This window comes from Micromys minutus (assembly GCF_963924665.1).
Source record: "Micromys minutus genome assembly, chromosome: 6".
Lineage (NCBI taxonomy): Eukaryota > Metazoa > Chordata > Mammalia > Rodentia > Muridae > Micromys > Micromys minutus.
In genome coordinates, this window is record NC_137975.1 from 72261061 (window position 1) to 72286171 (window position 25111).

At 45.6% G+C, this 25111-nt stretch overlaps 1 protein-coding gene and 1 pseudogene across 2 annotated transcripts; one reads left to right on the top strand and one right to left on the bottom strand.

Moving 5' to 3' along the window:
- Positions 1-3491: 3491 nt before the first annotated feature.
- On the top strand, positions 3492-15523 carry TRIM27 (tripartite motif containing 27). The gene is made up of 8 exons (XM_080917956.1): positions 3492-4446; positions 5439-5534; positions 7123-7353; positions 10472-10494; positions 12694-12809; positions 12921-12953; positions 13968-13994; positions 14721-15523. The coding sequence occupies exons 1-8, from the start codon at positions 4027-4029 to the stop codon at positions 15314-15316; spliced, it is 1542 nt and encodes a 513-aa protein (XP_080774082.1). The 5' UTR covers positions 3492-4026; the 3' UTR covers positions 15317-15523.
- Positions 15524-21383: 5860 nt separating this feature from the next.
- On the bottom strand, positions 21384-21819 carry LOC308422039 (large ribosomal subunit protein uL23-like; annotated as a pseudogene). The gene has a single exon. The product of its transcript is annotated as a large ribosomal subunit protein uL23-like (transcript).
- Positions 21820-25111: the final 3292 nt, after the last annotated feature.

Sequence of the window (25111 nt, forward strand, 5' to 3'; positions counted from 1 at the left end):
TGGCCAACCTGGAAGCAAACAGAAAGCTCACGGCTTACCTGTTAGACAGCACACCAACTGGGGGTCAAATCTTCAAATACATGAGTCGATAGGGGACATCTCCTTCCAAACACCATGCTCAGGTTGCCAAATTTCCACAGGAAGTGCGTTCACCTACCTCCTCCCAGACATGCTTCTTCACTTATGAGAGAAAACATGCGATGTATCTTCTGAGTCACTTTTTCTTTATTCATCTCCAGATGGACACCTAGACTGATTTAATGTCTTGGCTCTGGTGAACAGAGCATCACTAAGTGTAGGCACTCTCTCCACGCATTCCGTGGGACTATACCCAGGAGCAGGCTGCATTATCAATTAACTTTTAATTTGGCAGGGGCAGAGAGAACTCTGCTCATTTCCTGTCCCCATCAACAATCTGGAACAGGGTATAAAGACACCCTCTTAACCCCTTGCCAGTATTAGCAGTTGCTCAGTGTTAACGACAGCCATTATAATGGGGGATACGGAACCCAGTGTAGTTTTCATTTCTATTTCCCTAGTGGCTAAAGATATTGAATATTGTAGTGTGAGTGTGTGTGTGTGTGTGTGTGTATACACACGCACACTCATGCATACTGGGCACCTGTACTTCTTTTGAGAACTGTATGTTCAATTTATTTGACTATTTATTGATTTGCTTTTTTTAAAGTTTTGTTTTCTTGTATTGAGCTCTCAACTGTATGTATGTTTTTTTAGTCTTTCATATATTAAAGATACTCATCCCCTATTAGATGATTAAGCAATTCAGAATTGTCATTTTGTTCCCGAGTGCATAATAGTTAGCAACTACACTAGGTCTTGTTACCACATGTGGGTTTCCCTGGGGTCGGACGGACTCCCCCAGCCCACGAGGACACGGGGGCAGAGTCTATGAATAGGGTTTCTGACTTCCTGTGAATACAAACGGAAAAGACACTCGGGATCAGCTTTAGGGAGAGATCAACTTTACAGGAAGTGGGCCAAGAGTACTATAGCTTTGGGGAAGGAGGTAGGACTCTCCAGGCAGGCCAAAGGTCATTAGCATGGGGAGGTATTCCGGGAATTCAGGTGCTTGGACAGGAAGCTGAACCTGTAATCTCTCCAAGGCTACGTGACAGTCTTCAGGTAGATGGTGTGAGGTGGGGGGAGGGGGGAGGGGACAGTTCCAAGCTCCTCTGACAAAGAGAAACCCTGCTGACAAAGGGAGTCCATTTTGTACCAATATCCACCTTAGTAACAAGGTTTCTCTGACAACCATAGGTGATACTCAAAAAAAAAAAAAAAAAAAAAAAAAAAAAAAAAAAAAAAAAAAACCTGGAAAAATTCATAGCAGTAATTTCATTCATCTAACTACTAAATCATTTCCAAACAGATGTTAATGCAATAATGTAGGTCAAGGTGGAGGAACAAAAATTAAAATAGTGTATGGAACTGTAAAAGGATGCTTAGCTTAACATCCTGGGTTTGAGCCCAACACTGGAAACTGGAAACCAGTAGGCAATAAGCTCACAATGAGCCCTACTGCATTTAACGGATGAAGAGAAACAGTCTTCACTTGAGAAAGGAGGGGGCCAGTAGCAAGCTGCCCTTCCCCCTACCTCCTCCACCTTAGTCACCTTTCCGGTTTGTCCAGGTCATGTGCCTCCAGGTTAGGAAAGCAGAGACTGTTGGGATTCTGTAACCCTCTTCTCTCTTGCCTCTCGAGGCCTCTTTCAACCTTGCTCTCCCACCCCTACCCCTCCACTTCCCCTTCCCTTCCCCCCACTCCCTCCACTTGTTCATGACCAGCCTCTACTCCTCTATTCCTCTCTCTCTCTCTCTCTCTCTCTCTCTGCCTCTACCACCCTCTTAACTCCCCCATGACCTGAATAAACTCTATTCTGTACTATACTGTCGTGTGGCTGGTCCCTCAGGGGGAAGGGATTCCCAACATGGGCCCCTCAGAGGCATCTCCCTTGCCCCCAGGCCTCACCACACCTCCATGGGCCTTATGCCCCCATTCTCTTCATCCTTCCCCTAACATTGGTGCTGAAACCCGGGAAGTCATCTTTTCACAACACGGGTGCCCGGTGGCTTTTCCTTTCAATGATGCCCCGTCATCTTTTCCTTTCAGAGACAGTGTAAGTCCGGGATGACAAGGCTAAACTCCAGAGCTGCACTGCTGACCTAAGAACAGTATTTGTTGTCTGCATTTCATACTTACACACCAGCTTGTGAAACAGATTTCTCCCCTCCGGACTAAGGGGACTTTCAATTCCTTCCAACTTCAGTTTTGAACCAGACTAAACCATGGTGTGGCCTTTTCCCTTTTACTGGAAGTGTGCTGAGTTATCTGAACTTGGAGTTTCACAGGGCAGGTGGGAGAACAGAGGCTTGGGTGAGCAAGACTTATTAGGACCTCAGATTTCTTGTCCCATGGCGAAGAACCAGAATTCAGTGAAGTGATAGGGAAATCCCCTGTTGCTCAAACAAGGGCAGACACTGAGTCAATCCCAAAGAAGAGTAGGAGAGTATCAGCGCACAGAACTGCAAATCTATTCTGTGATTAAAACAAAAAACCAAAACAAAACAAAAGACTAGGCTACAAGACCTCCTTGGGTCATCACAGGACTCTCGAGTGGGCAGAAAAAAGCAAGTTTTAGGTTCTACTCAATGCCATTCGACGCCCTGGGTACTTCATTTTAACTAATGGGTTAATCTTTATGGCTCAAGCTGTGTTTTAAAAGAAAAAAAAATAGTTACTTCTTGATGGGGAGAATTCCTGAAAGCAATAGAGTATAGGGGTCCAAGGGGGGGGACACTGAAGCCGACTGCTGGGAGTAAGAACGTATTAGAAGAGGTACAGAGGCCATGGGCGGATGGACAGCACGGCCATGGACAACCATAGTCTCTGGTCCCAGCGCCACAGGGGCCAGCCGGAGGTGGGGGGTTGGGGGTGGGGCAGTGTTCTGAGAACGAGGCCTCCTAGGAACCCGCAGCCAGGTTGGTTCCTCAGCAGGTGGCAGGGAAGAAGTGTGTCGTCGAGTAGCCCTTTGGCACGTCTGGTCTGGCTACTTCACTTGAGGAAGTGAGAAACTGGGCACCAGGGGAGCCTGCTAAGAAGTTACGGGCTCACACGCGGGGTCTCAGTGGGATGGCTCCCTAGTAGCGGGAAGGCTAGGGAGATGGGGGAGGACTCCAGTGGGTGTCAAGGTCGGTCTGGAGTCTATCAATCCCCATTTCACGCGAGAAGAAAACGAGGCTCGGAATCACAACCCTCTTTACTTTAGGGTGGAAACAGAACTGGGCTTATCCGTTTCTGCCCTTGAGAAAAGTTGCTGGTAATTAGACCTGTTCCTGGCGAATGCTGTGGCCCGGAGTTGGGCGTGTTTCGGAGCCTCGCGGTGGGAGGGGCTTAGCTGGTCGCCCCGCCCACCTTTCCGGCACTTACGCAGGGCCGCCTTACTTTTAAAGGAGCCCAGGCCTAGGCACGAAGAAGACACCCAGCAAAGGTCGGCAGATCCACAGGAGCTTGGAGCGTCCCGGCCCCACTGCCAGGGACACCCTGCTCCCCCGGCACAGAGCAGCCACCGCCGACTCCCGGGCTGGGGGCAACCGGGTCTCCAGGACTGCGCCGAGGAAACCGGCCTTCCCTTCCCAGAGGAGAGCGGCGCGGGAAGCCAGGCCCCGCCCCCGGCCCACCTCTTCCGCTCGGCCCTGAGGAGTCTGCGCGGCCGCGGGACCCCTTCCTACGCCGCCACGTTGCCCGGTGAGCCAGCCCGCGGCGCCCGGTTCCCGACACCCCTCTGCTCGGCTCTCGGCCAGGCTCTGGGGCCCAGGCCTTCCGTCTCCGCCCGTGAGGTGCAGCCGTGCGGGGACGGGTCTGGCCTGCCGCGAGCTCCGCGCGCGTCTGGGATCCCGGCGCCCGAGGCCCCGCCCCGCTCCGGAGCTGAGAAGCGGAGCGGGCGCGCCGGGCTCCGCCAGAGCTCGGCTCCGGGCTCATGCCCTGCGGCCCAGCCGGCCCGCGCCATGGCCTCCGGGAGCGTGGCCGAGAGCCTGCAGCAGGAGACCACGTGCCCCGTGTGTCTTCAGTACTTTGCGGAGCCCATGATGCTCGACTGCGGCCACAACATCTGTTGCGCGTGCCTGGCCCGCTGCTGGGGCGCCGCGGAGACTAACGTGTCGTGCCCGCAGTGCCGGGAGACCTTCCCGCAGCGCCACATGCGGCCCAACCGGCACCTGGCCAACGTGACCCAGCTGGTGAAGCAGCTGCGCACCGAGCGGCCGTCCGGGCCGGGCGGCGAGATGGGCGTGTGCGAGAAGCACCGCGAGCCCCTGAAGCTGTACTGCGAGCAGGACCAGATGCCCATCTGCGTGGTGTGCGACCGCTCGCGCGAGCACCGTGGCCACAGCGTGCTGCCGCTGGAGGAGGCTGTGGAGGGCTTCAAGGTAGGGCCGGGCCGGCGGACAAAGGGGCGAGCCGGGGGCTTCCTGGTTTGCGGCCGAGAAAATGGCGAGCCGGACGTGGGGCCCACCGCCGTCATTTCCTCCCAGTCGGCTGGCGAGGCCACGGGCGTCCCCACCCCCACCCCTCCCCCGAGCGCCCCCTGTTAACTGCCTCTGCGCGAGCCGCGGCTGGGACGGCGCGAGGAGACCCTCCCTCCCCTGACAAAGGAGATGCACATGGAGCCGCGACCACTTCCGTAGGCCTTGAACACCTCGAACTCGCTCTGGCCCAGGATAGCCGCCCGGTCACCGTGGGCTGGCTGAATTCACGTCGAGCGATGCCTATCACTTAATCTGGGTCCCCAGCACTTCCCTGTAACCTGTTTTAGAACCAAATGGAAATGAACGGAGAGCCCTTTACTGCTTGAGTAAATTTTTAGCCGCTCTCAGACTCGGGAGATGACTGTTACTATGAAGAGGAAGTGAACTCACGGGACCTTTGTGGAATGTTGAATAAAGACTGGTACAGCTACACAGGAATGCGAAAATGTTACCTATGAAGTAGCTCTGGGGTGGTAAATGAGTCAATTTTGAGGGCTGCAGGGTATATACCAATAGAGTTATATTTGTTTGTGAGTTCATTCAATGTCAGTCACGTTTACAAAACTGTATCATTTCATTGATCGATTCTGTGCATGAGGAAAATAAATCCTTTTTTTTTTTCTGTATTTACTCCAAGGAATAGCTTACTTTTTGAGCCTTCTTACCCAGATGTCTCATAACCTATGCTGAATGCTTCTAGGAACTGGTGGGTGGCCTGAACAGCTGTGCTAGCCCCTGTGCTTTGGGCTCTTCCCAGGAATGGCATGGTCTGAGGACAGAGTCCAGCCAGGCCTTGGCATCTGTAGTTTAGGTCCCTGTGTGATAGGCAGAGTAACTGCTCTGATGCTAAGATCTGCAAAATCTTGAACTGGCCAACTATTTACTTTCTTCAGGAGCAAATCCAGAATCGGCTGGACCACCTAAGAAGAGTGAAGGATTTGAAGAAGAGAAGGCGGGCACAGGGGGAGCAGGCACGAGCTGAACTCTTGGTAAGGGTCCAATCTCCAGCCTCTGAGCTACTGTCTGATAATCCCTGAGGATACTCAGCCCTGGAAAGGGTGTAGTGAAAAACTTGTAAGCAGAGCAACGCTGTGGTCTCTGTCATGCCACCTGCATGTATGAGTGGGGTCTTGACACCTCTTGCTTGAAAAAGGGATGAGGAAATTTCGGAGTGATCTTGTGTAGACTGAATTTAGACATGCACTATATCGGCTTTGGGAGGTTGTCCAGAGACAGCCCCTAGAATTCCAGAATCCTGGGCTAGCCAGTTTAAATAGAGTGATACGGTCTCTCTGGGCTTTGGTTTTTTTTTTGTTGTTGTTGTTTTGTTTTGTTTTTTTTTGTTTGTTTGTTTTTTTTTTTTTGGTGTGTGTGTTGGAATAGAGAGGGCAGATGAAACCTGTGGGTCTCCAGCAGCCATTGCTGCCCTGTTCCCTTGGTAGATAGTTTGCGTTGGGCTAAGTCACAGTGGGGAAGTGAGCCAAGGTTTCTAAGTGGTTTGCAGGGATGGATACTCTGAGTAAATTGATTTCCAGCCTGAGTTTTGTCTAAGATTATATTGTATGCTTCATGTCTTTGACGGACTTATCCAGTTTAAAAGAGCTATGTGTAGGGGGCTCTTGGAGCAGTTGTTCAGGTCAGATTTTAGCAAACTTCCTGAGAAGGGTAGTAAGTGTCTTTAGCTTTGTTAGTTTACACAAGTAGGATCACAACACCTCAGTTACTACATCTCAAAAGCAGCCTTGTGTAATACATAAATGGCTAGATTTAAGTAAAATCTTTCTTGACTGCTCTAGAGCCATTTTTCTGACCATTTGTTTATTTAGAAATAGTTTTAACTACATAGCCCAGGAACGTCTTCAATTCTCCATGTTCCTGCCTTAGTCTTCCCAAGTACTGGGATTACTGGTATGCACTGCCATACTCTGTTTACAATCTCTGGGTTTTTGAAATGAGGTCTTATGTCGTTAAGGATGACCTTGAAGTTCTAGTCTTCCCATAGCTGCAATAGAAATATTGTGTGCAGAGGAGCCCCTAAGCACCCTCCAAAAAATCAGGGCATGAATTACTGAGACCAAGTAAATAAATCCAGGAAACTTGTGATTGATCATAACAGGTCACATCCACAGAGCAGACACCTAACCTTGCCACTTCAGAATGACAGTGCTTCATGACTCAGTCTGCCAGGCAAGATGTTGGCGTAGAGCAATGTCTTCTCTCCCCACTGTATTGTCTGCCATTTGCTCGGCCTAGAAAGCCCATCTAGTTCATGCTTATGAATTTCAGGAAGACTGTTGTGTTGAATTTCTCTTACCGTCTTTACCCATCCACAGTGTGCATGAACCTGCCTCTGGTTTGACCGAGTCCCTTAAGATTAGAGATGTTTATTAACATTTGAAGTAACTCAGTTCATGGTTGTGTGTCTGGTGTGTAAATACTGTAAAGTGAGTGGGTGAGTGTCGTGTCTCTTACCGTATAACCGTATAATTTGAAATGATGCGATCTTGGGGTTAAGTCATGGGGATTATTTGAAGGGTTATAGCAGTGAGCCTTTCCTGTTCTTACCTTTGTTTACAGAGCCTGACCCAGATGGAGAGAGAGAAGATTGTTTGGGAGTTTGAGCAGCTGTATCACTCTTTGAAGGAACATGAGTACCGCCTGTTGGCTCGCCTTGAAGAGCTAGACTTGGCCATCTATAACAGCATCAATGGTGCTATCACTCAGTTCTCCTGTAACATCTCCCACCTCAGTGGCCTGATTGCCCAGCTGGAGGAGAAGCAGCAGCAGCCAACGAGGGAGCTCTTGCAGGTAACCCAGGAGAGCACTGCAGAGCAGCATTCACGACACCCTGTGTCCTTTTTAAATGCTGGAGGGTTAAGCATTTTGGAAGGAAAATCTGTATACTAGAAGTGTGCTTGACAATTAAGTTCTTAAGTTGCATTGTGTCATGGAAAAAAGACAAATAAAAACTTAGTCCTTGGACTTTTAATCTCATTTGCTCAGAATAGATTGTGTAACAAAGCGTGTCATTCAAGACCTTTTTATCATCCAGTAATTTTAATATACACATGCATTTAACCACAGCCAAAGACGGAGTGCAGACCAGGTGCAGTTACCCTGAGGAAGCCAAATGCCATCCCAGGGCAAGACCACAGGAGATGAGCTGCTGCCTGCCTTCCTGTCTTAGCTCACATTGGTTTAAGTCCTGTGATGGACACAGGAATTAAGTGATAGGCGAAAGCTTTCCTGGGTTGTGTTTAGTTTGAAATTTAGACAATAAGTAAATGGTTATTAAGATGGTTGGGAAAGGTGAGAATGTTTTTTATCGAGGTGGAATTATATGAAGCTGAGATTAGATGTTTTCATCATACATAATCATGTGTATTAATGCATATGGCATGTTACTGCTTTTCCATTGTATCAGCAGTAGTGATTGTGTAGATTATGAAACCTAACGTGTTTGTCATCTAACTCTTAAAGAAGAAGCTTACTAACCTGTTTTCACAAGATAAGGGAAGGTGACTTAAGCCTTGATAATGTTAGAGAGAGAAGGGAGGGTTAGAAAGGGGGACTATTGACCTGTGAGTCGTGACCAGGGTGATAAGAGTAGATTACAGTCTTAATGTGGTTGATGCTAAACAATACCAGAGCCAAAACTGTTTGGTTTAAAACTGGTCACCTTGTTGGAGCTGGATGTGAACCAGGTGGAGTGAATGGGAAGTGACAGGGTAGAGGACAGTAGGGTGGTGATGGAGAAGACTTGACATGAGGACATGGCTGTACCTTCATCTGGAGGGAGTGCTTAAGGGACTGGGAATGGAATAGCAGTTTGCTTTGAGCAGGTCTTCTGTGGGAAGAAACAGCTGTGTCTGGGGAAGCCTCTGTCCTGTGAGGCAGGATAGGATTGATGGTAATTGACAGGTTGCTGTGGGTGTGATGGTAGGGATTTGTGCACGTGTGGAGGTCAGGACAGCTAGCTGTTTGGAATCAGTCTCTCCTTTCACTTTATGTGGGTTCTGTTTTAATCACCTTAATTTTTTCAGTTTTCATCCACAGTATAAACTACTACCTGATTTCTTTTTATAGCTTTATGATATTGTATTGTAAGTAAATACTCCTTTGTTTTAGATAAGGTTTCATAGTGTATCCCTGGCTGTCCTTGAACTTACAAATTTGCTACATCCAGTGTGTTTGGGGGAATTATAATGGGGTTTTGTATTAGTGTGTGTTTGAGACAAAGGTTTGCTGTGTTGCCTAAGCTGACCTCAAACTTGCATATCCCTGCTTTGACCTCAAGCACGACAGTTTTATGCCAACACCACTCTACTCAACATGTGAGAATATTAATTACTATGAATCATGAAATTGAAGCTGGACGGTTGGGGTGTGCAAAGATCCAATCAGGAGAAAGGTCTGGCTATCCAGGGCTCCTAGTTTTAGGTCTTTGGGAAAGCAAACTGCAGAGGTCAGAAAAAAGGCAGAATGCACATTACCAACCTCTATTTCATTCTGTGACAAGGAATCTCACATAACCCACCCAGGTGGGCCTTGAGCTTCTACCTCATTTCCCAAGTGCTAAAGTTGCAAGCTGTTGCTCACTGTTTAAAACCATTGGAATGTTTAACCGAGTGAATTAGGTAAGAGACAACATTGTCATAAGAATTGGAGGCAGGACCTGGTGAGGTGGTATTTATGAGGCTGACTCTGAGTTGCTATGAGTTCAAGGCTGAGCCAAGCCACAGAGCAGCCGTGTGGCTTGGGAAGTAGAAGTAAGATCACGAGTTTAAGCCTTACTGGGCCACATGAGACCTTGTCTGAGGAAGAAAAAAGTTGAAAGGATATTCTGTGAGAAAATGGGCAAAGCAGGGGACATAAAATTGGCCCTTGAATGTAAGCAAATACACCAGCATTTTCTAAAGGGTACCCAACTACAATTACACTGTGTCCCTTTTCAGATAGAAGAGCTAAGTGGGTGTTATTAGATAAGAATGCTGATAGTAATCAAATTGTCAGATGGAGTACAAAACTAGATATCAGAATGGTTGCTTCAATATTGCCCCCCCCCATGTGGGGGGGGTGAGGGAGGGAGATTGTGATGTTGGAAACAATCTAACTTCCAAACCTACACTCACCCCACAGAATACTATGCAACTTCTAAAAGACGGGTAACTACTAGAGGCCTGAAGTAGTGCAGGATTGAGTCTAGCCTGGTCTGCATAGCCAGTGTTACGCCAGCCGGGGCTAGGCATAGTAATGTCCTGTCTCGGACCTATAAACTAGTGGGTGGTTTCTAAATTACATGACTAAGTGGAAAAAAGCCAAATGTAAACTGTGTATGGGGCTAGAACTACAGCTCAGTGGTTAACTGTTTCTTGCTCTTCTAGGAGACATGTTCAGTTCTTAGCACTCAGATCAGCTGGTTCACAGCTGCCTACACTTCAGCTCCAGGAGGGCCACTGATTAAATTTTAAGATGATAGCAGTGTGTGGCACTTTGTAGTGGGGAAAGGGTTAGAGTATAACATATTATGAGCTAGTTTTACAAAGGAAACAATCATAGGGCAAATGAGATAGGTCAGGAAGGGAAAGACATTGGGAATTAGGTACATACAATAGTAAGGGTACTAAATGGAGAAGGTAAGCAGGAGTTTGTTGCAAGCACGGACGGCTGTTCTGTTTGTGGTTACCTCACTTTGTACTGTGCATGCAGGCAGCAGAGACCCAAAGTAAGATGCCTGAGTTAGTGAATCCTCACTTCCTCTGCCTGATTCTAGGTCCTCGAGATTGAATTATGTCCTAGTTAATCTTGTCTGTAGTGGCCCTAAGAGGATGAGCCCGGGCCCAGAGCTGGGTTTCCAGTGAACATTTGGAAGAAAACTCAAATAATGCACATCATCTCATGGTTTTCCTTTTCTTTTTTCTTGCAGGACATTGGAGACACACTGAGCAGGTACAGTTTCCTGTCCTTGTGATGTAAACTAAGACTGTCTGGTCATATCTGTAAGTCCCTGTTAGATTCTAGCACCTGAGAATGACATGGCTTACTGAGTCTGTACCGGAATGGAGTCTTCACAAAGCTAAAGGGACCGTAGGTCCTCGGTGGAACTTCAGAACATGATTGAACCTGATGGAGTATGCCTTTAATCCCATTTTGTAGGAATTTGGGGCCACCCTGGTCTATGTAGTGAGTTTTAGAGAAACCATAAACACTGTCTCAAAAAAGCCTCTTTGGAACTTTTTGACAATTTGGTGTTGGTGTTAGAGTTCTCTGTGAGGGTGTATGGTTTGGGTGTGCACACCTCCAGAGCTTGACAAGAGCAGACTATGACTCTTGCATCCTGCGAATTTCAGTCTTCCCTTCCCATTTTGTCTTACTCCTTAATATAATAGGGCATATAAGGCCTAAGGTAGGCAGAACCAGCTTAGTTGGCTGATGGGTCATGGATTCCAGCTCTAGTCATTTCTCTACTGCACCATCACAGGGAAAGTGAGCGTAGTTCAGTGGCATGGCCTGCGTTTGAGTGCATCAGAAATGGAAAGAGGAGAAAGGGTCCTCATAGCTGCTAGGATGGAGAGGACTTGGGAGTTGTAGCATTTCCAGTCATGTGCCCATGAGAGTGGGACTTGTGTCTGCTGGAGGAGGGTGTTTTGTAATAGACTGGTCTTGGGTTCGGATCTTCCTGCCCAGGCTTCTTACACTGAAGTTACAGGTATCGGCTCGCGTGCCCAGTTTCCCTGCTTTGTTTTGTTTTTCCTCTTCTGCAGCCAGGAATGCATCTGCTGCTAATCCGTATCCCCCTCGCTTTTCTGGCTTTTCTGGCTTTCATACAGGGTTCATATGGCAGGCCATCAACCTTGTGTGGGGGTCGCTGTCTCAAACCCTAGAAATTTGTAAAGACTTGGTTTGGTGACCACAGAAATACAGCTCAGCAGCAAGAGCTCTTGCTGCTCTTGTGCAGACTGGAGTGTGTTTCACAGCGCCCAGCTGTGAGCTGCCTGTAATTCCAGACCCAGGAGATCCCTTTGCTAGTGTCCTCAGATACGTGGCACACACACAGGCACACTCATCACTCTGGAACTCAGTCTGTAGACCAGGCCTGCTGAGTGCTGGATTAAAGGCAGACATCACCATCATCCATCTGCGAATCTTTTTCTTTAAAGAGCAGGTTTGGCTGTATGACTTCTGAGGCCAAAAGTTTTATCAACATGAGGTTTAAGCATAATTTTTTTTAAAATAATAAATGTGTAGCTAATAGTTCTGTAGCTAGTATGGTGGCTCTGGTGATCTTCAAAGACTGATTTCTTCCCATGTGATCCCTAAAATGTGGCCATTGTTTAGACCAAGACAAGTATTGGCAGCTAAACTTCCCAAAAGGTCTATGTAGATTAAAGGAGAATTATTGTATCATTTATTTATGTGTGCATGTTCTCACATGATCCATGAGCACACACCACAAAATACAGAAAACAGGATAGCTTGTGTGGGTCAGGGAATTGGTTCTTTGTCTGCAGTGTAGGTTTGGGGGATACTTTAGGTGCTTCCTCCCTGATCCTGTTCCATGAGATGTTTTTTAATTTCTCATGCAACTCCGTCATAAGGTCACAGGTTGGCCAGCCATGAGCTACAGTGTGTGGAAGATGGGAGGAAGCAAATCTTGGCTGTGCACTCCATTTGAGTGGTTAGGACATTGTCTTACTCCTCACAGTGTCGCTCTGTCTAAAGATGGTGTTCTCCCTGTTAGAGAGCCTGAATATTCCAGGTAATTACCCACCATAAGTAATGGCTTTTGTTGTGAAAACTTTGCTTCCTGCCAAGGGCAGCCTTTTAATTCATTTTAATCTTGAAGACTTGCTTTTCTGTTTCCTTTGTTCTGGAAGTTTTGGGACAATATCTAAGTAAGTAGCCTCCTGAGTTGATGTTGCAGGGAGGCGCCAGCATACCCACTGAAGACTTGCTCTTTGGAGAGATGGGAACGAGTAAGGCCATCTCTCCCTGTAGTTTAGAGGAAAGTTGTAAATCTGTGGTCAATAGTTGTAAAGACTGCCTGCTAGTATTGCACAGGCTAGTTAGGACCGGGTCTCCCTAGTCCTCAGGGTCGTTGAGGGGAAGAATGTAGTTACTATCTATACATTTGCTGCTTTATTTTAGGGCTGAAAGAATCAGGATCCCTGAGCCCTGGATCACACCACCAGATCTACAAGAGAAAATCCATATTTTTGCCCAAAAATGTCTGTTTTTGACAGAAAGTCTGAAACAATTCACAGGTAATATGAGGAGTGGATTTATTCTGAATGTGTGGGTATCATTGTCATCTGAGGATGCATTTTTCTAACAAGAGTAATATTAACTGAATCTCTTTTTTTTTTTTTTAATAGAAAAAATGCAGTCAGATATGGAGAAAATCCAAGGTAAATTTACCTAATTACTGAGCTCTTGACATTTCAAGTTTCTTGGGAAGAAGCTGAGTGGAGAGTCTAGGGGGTCAGCAGGATGGCTCAGTAAGTGTAGTCACTTACCAGGCAAACCTGTCCACCTGCGTCTGGTACTTGGAACCTACATAAAGGTGTAAGGAGAGGCTCCATGTGTGTGAGATTTGTGATACCACACATACGTCATCCATATGCTTCCCTACTTGACATCATTGCTCTAGTCGTCCTCACACGTCTCCTGCCTCAGACCTTCAGCCTCTGGGGCTACAGTGTGGCACCACACCCATACTCCACGGCTGCATTTAGTTCGGTGGCTAGTAACCAGAAGTGGCTTTCCTTGATCTGATTCTTGTCTATTTCTCTTCCTCTTCCTTTGCCACTTCAAAGACTTGTGTGAAATCCTTGGCCAGCTAGAAATCCCACATAAATTAATGATGGCAGTGGGTGTCATTTGAGCCACCCAGCCTCCAGCAAAGATGGTTCGTACAAGTTAAGAGTTATATACGTATATGTCATGCATTTGAACTTTTTGCCTTTGCAGAATCCAGTGGCTCTCTGGAGGGTGGAACTCTTGTTCTTGGCTCAGTCTGATACCATGTTTTACAAAGATCACACATGTTATCTGTATAGCCAAGGTTCCCAAACCCTGACCCTAAAAATCCTTGCATGTGCAAAGCATAGTGGTGCATGCCTGTAAACCTCGTACTTTACAGCTGATTGGCAATGGCTGCCCTGGGTGAAGCCAGCCTGGGCCATAGAGTGAGTTTCAGGTCAGCCTGAGTTACATAGGAACACTGTCTTTTTAAAAGAGCAGATAAGCAGATGTGGAGTCGTAATGTGGAATGGAGAAATGAGCACCCAGCTGACACCAGTTCTCAAGTGCCAGTGGATTCCACTGCTTTATGAGGTCTTCTCAACCAGTTGCACTTATTTAACATGTGTCCTAAAAAGACATGGGGTCGGTAACTTCTCTTCTCTTCTCTTCTCTTTCAGAGTTGAGAGAGGCTCAGTTATACTCAGGTAGGTGCTAGAAGACAAACTATGTTGGAGAAAGGGTTAAAAGCCCTATGCCTAACCACTGTTAGAAGTGCTTTGAGTCTGCCTTGGTTTGAATCCTTTAGTTGCAGTTATACAGCTAGAGGAAGCCCAGTACTTGAGAACCTGAGGTCGGGAGTTTAAGGCCTTTTTGTTTTTTAAGTACACAGTTAGTCTGCATAGATTCTGTCTCAAGATAAAGGGGAAACTTGAATAGAGTGGATGTTCAAGGCAAGGTCTCAGAAGAGATACAAGAATGATTTGTAAGGTGATATATCAAACTTTACCTAAGCTGATGGCCACCAAAGTTTTCAAATTCAGGAATTAGACAAAGAAGCTTTAAATGTAGTTTATGAAGGAGATTGGTCCTTAGATGGGAGAAAATGAATTTTCATTGTTATCCACACAGGCAGTCAGCTAATCTGACAATAAACTTTTAGGTCTAAGACAAGGTCTTGCTGTATGACACTGGCCATGCACCATAGGCTGGTCTGGAACTCCTGAAGGTGTTCTTGCCTCGGTCTCATGTGTGCCACCATGCTTGGTTCCAACAGTGAGTTTTTAAATATGCAGTTCACGATGCGTTTGGTCATACTATGAGTACAGCCTCTGGTAGGCATCTGTTACTGCGTTCTGGGAAGTGGATGAAATGGCAGGTGGTTTTGAGTGGGCTCTTGTGGGTTTCAGCTGACCTTTCTCTTATTTCTACAGTTGATGTGACCCTGGACCCAGACACAGCCTACCCCAGCCTGATTCTTTCCGATAATCTTCGGCAAGTACGGTACAGTTACCTCCAGCAGGATCTTCCAGACAACCCTGAGCGGTTCAATCTGTTTCCCTGTGTCTTGGGCTCTCCGTGTTTCATCGCTGGGAGACATTACTGGGAGGTAGAGGTGGGAGATAAAGCCAAGTGGACAATAGGTGTCTGTGAAGACTCAGTGTGCAGAAAAGGTGGGGTGACCTCAGCCCCCCAGAATGGATTCTGGGCAGTGTCATTGTGGTATGGGAAAGAATATTGGGCTCTTACATCCCCAATGACTGCGCTCCCCCTGCGGACCCCTCTCCAGAGGGTAGGGATTTTCTTGGACTATGATGCTGGTGAGGTTTCCTTCTACAATGTGACAGAGAGATGCCATACCTTTACTTTCTCTCATGCTACCTTCTGTGGGCCAGTCCGGCCCTACTTCAGCCTAAGTTACTCGGGAGGGAAGAGCGCAGCTCCTTTGATCATCTGCCCTATGAGTGGGATTGATGGGTTTTCTGGCCACGTTGGGAATCATGGTCATTCCATGGAGACCTCTCCTTGAGGAAGTGAATTTAGACCACAAGTGCTGTTGCCTGTAATCTTACCCCAGGCACGAGGGATCTTGTCTTGTTGATTCCTGTCCATCTAGCTGGGTGTCCTTACCATTTCTGTTCCCCTACAGTGAGACAAATGTCCACCATGGTCTCTACTACACTTTCCCTTCCCGTGCAGATTGTGAGATGTGACGAAGTATTGCTATTTCCCAGAAATAAACCAGATTCCTTCTCCTATGTTTTGCTTGTTTTTTGTTTTACACATGCCTGAAGTACACACAAGAACATGGATAGGACTTGGATTTGGAGAACTGCTTTCCAGATTCCTGCCTGGCTTCTCTCAGTGTGGATCACAGTGTGGAAGTGTAAACCAAATAAAACCTTTCCTCCCCGAGGTGCTTTTTCAGTGTTTATCAGCCATAGAGAAACAACTTAAAAAATTGGTGCCAGATTCATGAGCTATTACTGTGATAGACCTGATGTGGTTTGGAAAGGATTGTGGAGATGGTAACTTTGGTTTAGAAAGACTGGGTCATTTTGTAATACATTTGAATTAAGAATGTGAGGTTTCTGCACAGCTGAAGAATTGTCTGTGAATAACAAGAAACAGTACCACTGAAGTGAAACTTGTTTTTCTGGAACAGTCAGTGCTGGTTAGCTGGGGCTGAAGAATCAACTAATGAACAGAAGGCGGGCCGGCACTGTAGCGGTGAGACCTGGGAAGTGTTTCCTCAGGGACAGCACAGGCAGTGGTTCAGTTTCCAGCCCTGAGCACCTGCTCTGATAGCACTAAGTGATGAACTGTAACGTGGAACTATAATTCAGATGAATCCTTTCCTCCCCGAGGTGCTTATTAGTGTTTTACCGTAGTAATAGAGAACAGACTTTTCTGGACCGTGTCTTTCTGAGGTCCCAGGATGGAGTCATAGACTGTTGGAATGACACACCCCTTTAGCTTTTCTTTCACGAAACAGTACCACTACTCTGATTGCACTGCCTATCATCTAAGATTATCCCTGGTGTGTTTGTGAGCTAGAAGTGTTGAGGTAGTGCTCTAGGGCCTCGTTGCATCCTTTTGGGGTGAGGTGTGTCATTCCACAGCCTTTGGAACCAGAAGCTAAAATCACTCTGAGCGAGTCCTGGCATGGTTGAGTCCTGCTTCCTTTTGGGTGTCTTGCTGTGTTTACCACTGCAGTTGGTGCTTGAAAAAGAATGGAGCCTAAAAATGAGGTGGACTAACATCTTATTGTAATGGCCAACTTAGAGCAACAATTTATACTCTTAAGAATTTAAGGTTTTATTGAGTAGAGTGTACAGTCTCAAGGACAAGCTACATATGGCAAGAGACATTTCCATACAGACGTCTAAACATGGCAGCCAGTTGTAATGCATAGTCTCTAAACTTGTTCCTATCTGATACACATGGGAGGAATGTGGAAACACATCCTAAATTCGTGTCTTTTGAAAAACTGAGGTTATAAGACTTGTCTTATTTTCTTGGGGTTTTCTCACAAGCACTAAGTTGCCCTTGCATGACTTCATTCAAACACTTTAAAAATAAGGTGGATGTGTATGTTTATACTGCTGTTCTCTTTGGGGTCTTAGGTGAGAAGTAGTGTCTGCTTTTGATTTTCCAGCATAGGTCTATAATCTCCAACATAATAGCTTCCTTTCAATTAGTTAATACAAGTGGTTTCTCTGTTTCTAATGCTGAGAAGCTACTGTGCCTTATACATGGCCTATAGCCAGTGTGTTGACCGATTCTCTAATTTCACTGCGAGAATGTTTCCAGGCCTGTGTGGGTTGTTATTATTAGTATTGTGGGGTTTGTTCTTGAGACAGAATCTCTTGGAACCTACACTAGCCTCACACTTGGTCCTTTGGGTGCTGGGATTACAGGAAGAAGCCACATGCTCAGCTGAGTGCTTTTACATTGTCTCTGAAATAATGCAGCCTGAGTGAAATAGATTGGAGGGCTCAAAACATGCTTCCCAACAAAATCAGCCCGTTTGTGGATGATGTCACCATGTGCTGCAGAAAATGAGGTGTCCCTGGGTTACCCAGGACTGTCAAAGAAAGGGGGGCATTGAAAGATGAATTAAGGCCTTGCTGGCAGCAGCCTCTATGGATTGAATCTTAGAAAAGCCACAGTAAAGTAGGTTTTTTTGGGGGGGTGGGGGTAAAGGTCCTAATACCAAAGGTCCTAATCTGTTCCATACAGCTCCTGATGGGAAGTGTCCTCCCTCTGCAGCTTTAGTCCTTTCTGAACACTGTTTGCAGGACTCAAGAATACAAGACATCCTAAGTGTTCCACAGCCATCTCGTGGCCAAAGTCATACAAAGGTTGTACAACTCTAGAAAAACAAATCTATGGACAACAGAAAACATCACTGTTTTCTGCAGTGATTTCTTCAGGGTCAGTGCATCTACAAAACAACCATTCCTATGTTTACCCAGATACAATGATTCTAGATTTCCTGCTATAGTGAGGCTGAGAAAAGTCTCAAGAGTTTAGGTCTTAGCTACTTCTACATGGCCTCAGAATACTAGATTGTTTAGCTACATACACTTTGAATGTATTCATTCCTAGTCAATCATTGGGCTTCCATGGCTGGAGGCCTTTAGTAAGTATGTCCTGATGAATGGACTGTGTCCCGATTCTTCATTGACTTTCTCGGAAATTAACCCAGGTGGCTTTCACAATGCTGGGTTGGCCACTGCAGATGTATAAATGCTTAGGGTAATGCACTGACAGTGAAGTCAGACCTCTGCACATGCACCATGGCATGTGAGGGAGAGATGTGCATGACACAAATGGATGTTTTTAATTAAAGGTGAAATTTAGTGCTAATGAAAAAAGTTAAGTTTATGAACAAAAGAATCGTCATTACTTCAATATGTGGGAAGATGAGTAAGAGGAAGGAGCCAAGAGGTGATGTTTGGTTTTTATGGTGGCGGGTTTGTATTTAAGATCCAGCTTTAACAAGTCCTGTTCTAAGTGGGATAAACAGTCCTCAGACTGAGCTGGAGAGGTGGTGCAAGATCCTGGTCTGGTTCTCGGTATTCTAGTGCGAGGGCATCTGATGCCATTTTATAACCTTTACAGACACCAGGCACAGATGAGGTTTACATACATGTAGACAAAACCTTCACATATAGTGGTTTGTTTTTTTTTTTTTTTTTTTTTTTTTAATCTAAATGAAGCTAATTCTAAGTCACCCGTCTACCTCTGTAGGAAGGTGAGTTGCCCTGCCTGTGCTGGAACTCAGAGATCCCACAGCCTCTGCCTCCCAAGTGCTGGGATTAAAGTTATGCAGCCATAAGCTACCTCTTCATTCACTGAGTCAAAATATGAGCTCTAAAGGCAGACATGCGGATCAGTAAGATTCTTTGGGCTCCTGGTCCCTGAAGAATCTAATTAATTATATACTAGGGTTTAACAACTCTTTAAAATTTTTTATTAGATACTCTATTTACATTTGAAATGTTACCCCTTTGCCCTTCCCTCTCCCCGTCTACTTGTCTTCATGAAGGTGCATTACTCCCAGTCATCCTCTCCACCTCAGTGCCTTGGCTTCCCCCACTATCTGGTTCCTGCCAGCAAGCACCTCCCAGCATCAGCTGTAGTGCTTGGGCCCCGTGGCTGCACATGGGGTGGATCCCCCAGTGAGGCAGCCCCTGAACGATCCCCTCTTCAATCCCTGCTCTTCCACTTGATCCTGTACCTCCTCCCGTGAGTGTTTTGTTCTTCTTCTAAGAAGGACTGAGGCTTCCACATTTTGGCTTTTCTTCTTTTTGAGGGTTTAGCAACTCTTAATATTCTCTCTGTGTGTCTCTATTATGTATACACCAGATCTTATATGTGGTCATGAGCCAACATTTGGTTCCTGGGACCTCGACTTCAGGACCTACCTCTGGAAGGGCAGCCAATGCTCTTCACCTCTGAGCAACCGCTCCAGCCCAGTTCATTCTTCCGTTGCCATGGGAAATCATCTACACATACCTTGGGCCGCTCCTTTTTTTCCTAATACAGCACCCGTGACACTCGGATGATAAAGGGAAACTAATGACAGACCCTGCACCGAATACATTAGAGGATATACATGATCATTTTCAGCCATTTAGAAGCAGTATGAAATTACAGACAAGGAGCTGCCAAATGGCTAATGAAAGTTATTTGTTAGTGCCTTTTATCCGAAGTCCACAACAAAAGGTTTGTACAGAAAACTCCCCTCCGACTAAAACCTATTGTGCCTAAGTGATTCCTAGTGTGCCTAGGTTGCTGTTGCCTCTTTTTCTGTGAAAGACAATGACTCTGTTCAAACATGGAATTAGCCAGTTTTGGAACCCGACTCCTGGGAAACACAAGATAGCAGCATAACTTCTGTCCTTGAGGAAGTTAAGGTCAGTTAATGGTAAGGGATAGGAATTATACTCTTTCCCGAGGCCCCTAGACTGGTGTCCATAGCACAGCCCAGGAATAAACTATTTAATTACTAAAGCCTTGTTCTTTGCCAAACCCAAATTTTCCTCCAGTCTCTGGAAATAGAAGTCACGAAGGGTGGAACTATCATTGAGGAATTGATCTGCTGGGTTAGATGCAAGATGTGTGAACACACTGACAATATTGTCCTGCATTGGTTTAACTTAGTTTCTGTGATAAAAAACAAACAGAAAATACCCCGACAAAGCAGCCTAGGAGAGGACCAATTTCTTCTCAGCCCCAGTTATAGTCCTCAGAGCAGGAGAGTGTGGCAGGAACTTGAAGAGCTGGTCACATCCACAGCCAAGAGCACAGAGAATACATGCATGCTTGCCAGTGCTCAGCTGGTCTCGTCTTCTTACTCAGTCCGTGGCGCAGACCATGAAGAGATGCTGACAACCTCAAGGATGGATCTCCTCACTTCAGAGTGTCTCAGTAGGGCTAGAGACATGACCCAGTGACCTCACTTCAGCTCATAACCTCTGATGGTTTGCATATGCTAGGCCCGGGGAGTGGCACTATTAGAAGGTGTGGTCTTGTTGAAGGAAGTGTGTCACTCTGGGGATGGGCTTGAAGACACTCCTCCTAGCTGCCTGAGGATGCTCTGTCCCTGGCTTCCTTTGGATGAAGATGTAGAACTCTCAGCTGCTCCTGCACCATGCCTGCCTGGATGCTGCCGTGCTCACACCTTGATGATAATGGACTGAATTCTGAACCTGAAAGCCAGCCCCAATGAAATGTCATTTATAAGACTTGCCTTGGTCATGGTGTCTGTTCACAGCAATAAAACCCTAACTAAGACATAACCACATAACTTCTGTTCAAAGGAGTCCAGCACACATGGCACATAGACATTCATGGAGGCAAAAACCCCATATACATAATGAAAAAGCCAAGTTCTTCACAGGCCAATCCAAACCAATCCATTCCTTGGTGAGACCCTCTTGCTGGGTGATTCTAGATTTTGTTAAGTTGACAAAGCGAAACATGTTCTGTGTTACTTTTGCTTTTCTGTACTGAAGTGTAAATTTACTCAGATCTGCCTTCTGTGGGGTTAATTTTGTATTCAAAGTTTGAAATGTAGGGTATATAAAGGTACACACTGGGTGCTCTCACATCTCTTTATAGCATACACACAATGTTTATGAGATATGATCTCTAAATCAAAGTCAAGGTCCAGGTTCATTGTCTTGACTGAAGACGGGAAAACAATGCCGTCTATAATCTATCTTCTTCTGTCTGGTCCTGCAAATGAGCCCAGGGCCGCCTCGGTAAAAGTGTGTAAGTAGCACCCATTAAGGACCCCATCTCCAGCACCAACAATCACCAGTTCATGCTGCATCCCAGTTTGAATTTCCCTTCATCTTCATTTCAAACTTCCCATCAAACCCCAAAGAAAATTCTGGACATAATATGGGAATGCAATGCAATACCAGAGCAAGAAATTTGGTTTAGTCCCCATAATTCATTATGGGACAGGGAGAAGAATTACGGCTTGGAGTTTTGTTGGTTTTGGTTGGTTTGGTTTTCTCTTTTCTTTTTCATGGTGGAAAAAAAAGGTGTATATTTAGAATTAGCCATCTGGACTCAGTTTAGAGGATCCCAACCTTGTTGGCAACATCTAGAACATCATAGTCAGGAGCCAAACAAACATAGCTTGACTTTGGCCACATCAATGTCACAGAGTTTCTTCACGGCCTGTTTGATCTGGTGCTTGCTGGCCTTGACATCCACAATGAACACAAGCGTGTTGCTGTCCTCTACTTTTTTCTTGGCTGACTCGGTGGTCAGTGGGAATTTGATGACAGCATAGTGCTCCAGCTTGTTTCTCCTGGGCGCACTCCTGCGAGGATATTTTCGCTGCCTCCAGAGCCGCAGGGTCTTGGGCCACCGGAAAGTGGGTGACTTTCGGATCTTCTTTTGGTGGCTGTTGACATCTTTCAGCAAGATATTCTCAGCTTTCAAGGCCTTCGCTTTGGCTTCGGTTTTGGGAGGGGCAGGAGCTTCCTTCTTCGCTTTCGGCGCCATCTTGGTGAAAAGGTGGGTTTGGTTTTCTGAGACAGAGTCTTAGTATATATAATATTATATATATGTATATGATATAATATAATATAATTAATGATATAATATAATATAATTAATATGATATAATATGATATGATATTATTTAATATAATTAATATAATATGATATAATATAGTATTATATATATATATATATGCTTTCTCTTAACTGCCTGTGTAACCCAGATGGATACTGAATTCCTGGCCCTCCTGCTACTGCCTAAGGATTACAACTGTGTGCCGGCTCTTTTCATTCTTAGCAGGTGCAGTCACCTGTCCGTTTTGTTCTTGTTTTTTTCATTTTGTTTCATTTTCGTTTATTTATTTTTTAAGTCCCTGCCACTTCATGCTTGCTCTTGCAAAGGGTCAGAGTTCAGCTCCCAGTACCCATGACAGCTCACAAGTGTCTGTAACTCCAGCCGTACCCCTCCCCCCGGCCTTCCTGAGCACCCACATACTCAACACACATACATACACAGAAATAGAAAATAAATCTTTAAAAAAGAAAAAAAAAACTGATGCAGGAAGGTTGGGGGATGGGGACAGAGGAGAGGCAAGTATGGGAGGGGTTAAATAAAAGGAAGGCTTTGTGAAAGACCCTATGGAAGCTTGCTACTTTGTAAGCTAATTAAACTGCGAAGTTTTTAAAAAGAGAGTTTGAACACAGTACCTCATATGAGTAGAAAATGCTTCCTCCAGAAGACATACGTTATTAACTGAAAATCCCAGTGCTGGGTCGGGGATAGCTCCCTCTTTGTTATTTTTTTTTTAGGATGACCTTAGACCTTAAGCAACACAGGCCGTTGCTATCATTTTTGATTGCACACCATACCAAGGCACTGTTGCTGAAGACACGGCGGATTTGGCTGCAGAACAGAGAAATCAAGCCCACACCCAGCAGCAAGTTCCAGGTTAGCTGAGGCCGCACAGGAAGAGCGCTCAAAAACAGACGAGAAACGTGATGCTTTGCCTGAGCTTTTTTTCAACCTTACAGACCTTTTGCTTTCACAGTATGGTTTCCAGATTTGGGGCTCCAGCAGCAACATACAGACATGCATACAATAAGACTTTTAAAAATGAAAGCGTAGAAAGCAATTTACTGAGGAAGTATAAAAACCCAACATAAACACTAAACCTTATAAATCTATTTAAAAGCCCAGTTTTAGCTATTAAACTATTTTGGTTTCTCTATTTTGTGTGATTTCTCTCTCTCTCTTTTTTTTTTTTTAAACAATAATCTCTAAGTTTCTTGTTTAATCCTAGCATTCTTTCTTGGTCAGGTTTAGACTAGATGATTGTTTTTGGTCAGGCAGTTGGTCAGTATCAATTAAAAAAATCAATAAACTTTGATCTGGTGCTTTTCCTTCTAAAAATGTAAGGCAGTTGAATACTGTCTTGTTTACTTTTCTGATACTGTGACAAAGCATCTTATAAAGAAAAATATTGGGGTTTACGGTTCCAGAGAATGAAAGTCCATGACTGATGGCCAGGAGCATGGAAGTAGGTAGTCTCTGCAGTGGTGACTAAGAGTGTGTGTGTGTGTGTGTGTGTGTGTGAGAGAGAGAGAGAGAGAGAGAGAGAGAGAGAGAGAGAGAGAGAGAGAGAGAGAGAGAGAGAGGGAGAGAGGGCTGGCCAGGAATGGCACAGACTTTTGAGACTTTCAACTCACCCCCAGTAACACACCTCTTCCAACAAGGCCACACCCACTAATGGGTCCTAAATAGTTTGAGCAACCAAGCATTCAAACATATGAACCTATAGGGGAATTTGGGGCCAACTGACAAGATACCTTCTGTTATTAAAATTTGTGCAAAAGAATATTTGACCACTTAGAACAGTGGTTCTCAGCCTCCTAATGTTGTGACCCTTTAATGCAGTTGGCCATGCCATGGTGACTCCCAACCATACAATTATTTTCATTGCCACCTCATAACTAATTTTTCGTCTGTTATGAATCATAATGTAAATATTTTTGGAGATAGAGGGCTTCCAAAGGGATTGAAGGCCACAGGTTGAGAACCACTGACTCAGAATGTATGTATGTTTACACTGTGTTACTTTGGAAAGCATATGGATAATGTGAGCCCTACACATGACCGTTTGGTGATTTTATTTGTTTGCTTTTGCAAGGATTAGTGTTATCATGGAAACATTAGCAGCAGTTATAGCTGAGACTGAGGGCGATTTTCAGTTTTGACTTATTTTCTATTTTCTTCGATTCATGTGGACTTTACAATTAGAAAAAAAAACAATTATAACAAGTACCTTAATTATAATCATTAATTATAATGATGACTTGTTGGGTATCACCTCCTGTATAACTTTCGTCCCAAAGAGCAACAGCTTATGAGAGAAAATACCACAGATCTTGTATGTTGGAGAGAGGCTCATTCGCTACACTCTCCGTTTTTTTTTGTTTTTTCTCTTCATTTAAAGTAGATTATGGAAACAACAGTCTGAAAGCTAAGGTAAGGCACACTAACCCAAAACGATTCTCTTCGTACAAAGACAAAGACTTAATCTTTGCAGGAAAGAAAAAGAAAAAAAAAAGGGGGGGGGGGAGGGCGAGTCTTTGTGATAAAATATGTAAAATTCTGTCGTTACAAAGTTGGTTAAAATTTGCAGATATGTATGCCTACTCTCTGAACTTGGCCCCAGACACACCAGAGTTCAAACACTGAACGTTCACTGCTCTGCCGCGAGTGGCATTTGGCCTTCAAAAGTCGCTTCCGTACCGGGTTCCTGACCTCTGTGCAATTCTGAGGTCCGGAGTCACAAAGCAGCAAAGACCAGGACTGCTGGCCCTGTTTTCCGTGACCGTTTCCAACAAGTCCTGACGCTGCCGCCGCGGCCAGGGTGCCAGAGCAGTCTCTATATGAGGAAATTTCTGCGGCTTTCTGCCGTGTGTCAGGATGGCCGAGTGGTCTAAGGCGCCAGACTCAAGCGTAGCTTCCCTGTCTGGGGATTCTGGTCTCCGTATGGAGGCGTGGGTTCGAATCCCACTTCTGACACAGCATTATCTTTATCCTTTTGAGCTTCAGTATCGAAAAAATCCGTAGCTGCCCGACCACAGACTTAAGAAACGCCGAACCGCACTCTCTTAAAAACTGACTTTGAGGATTTTCTAACAGGAGCAGCCGACAGTGAGCGTCGCCGCGGAAGCCGGGCTATGGTTCCGAGGACGCGAGATTCGCTCCGCCGCGCTGTCGGCCTGCGGGGAGACGACTGCGGACCGCGAAGGAAACTGAGCGGCGAGT

Excerpts from the sequence above, each read along its gene's own strand:
- TRIM27 (XM_080917956.1), top strand. The coding sequence starts at position 4,027 with ATGGCCTCCGGGAGCGTGGCCGAGAGCCTGCAGCAGGAGACCACGTGC. Across the intron at positions 4,447-5,438 it reads AGGCTGTGGAGGGCTTCAAG|GAGCAAATCCAGAATCGGCT; the intron begins GTAGGGCCGGGC and ends TACTTTCTTCAG. Across the intron at positions 12,954-13,967 it reads AGATATGGAGAAAATCCAAG|AGTTGAGAGAGGCTCAGTTA; the intron begins GTAAATTTACCT and ends CTTCTCTTTCAG.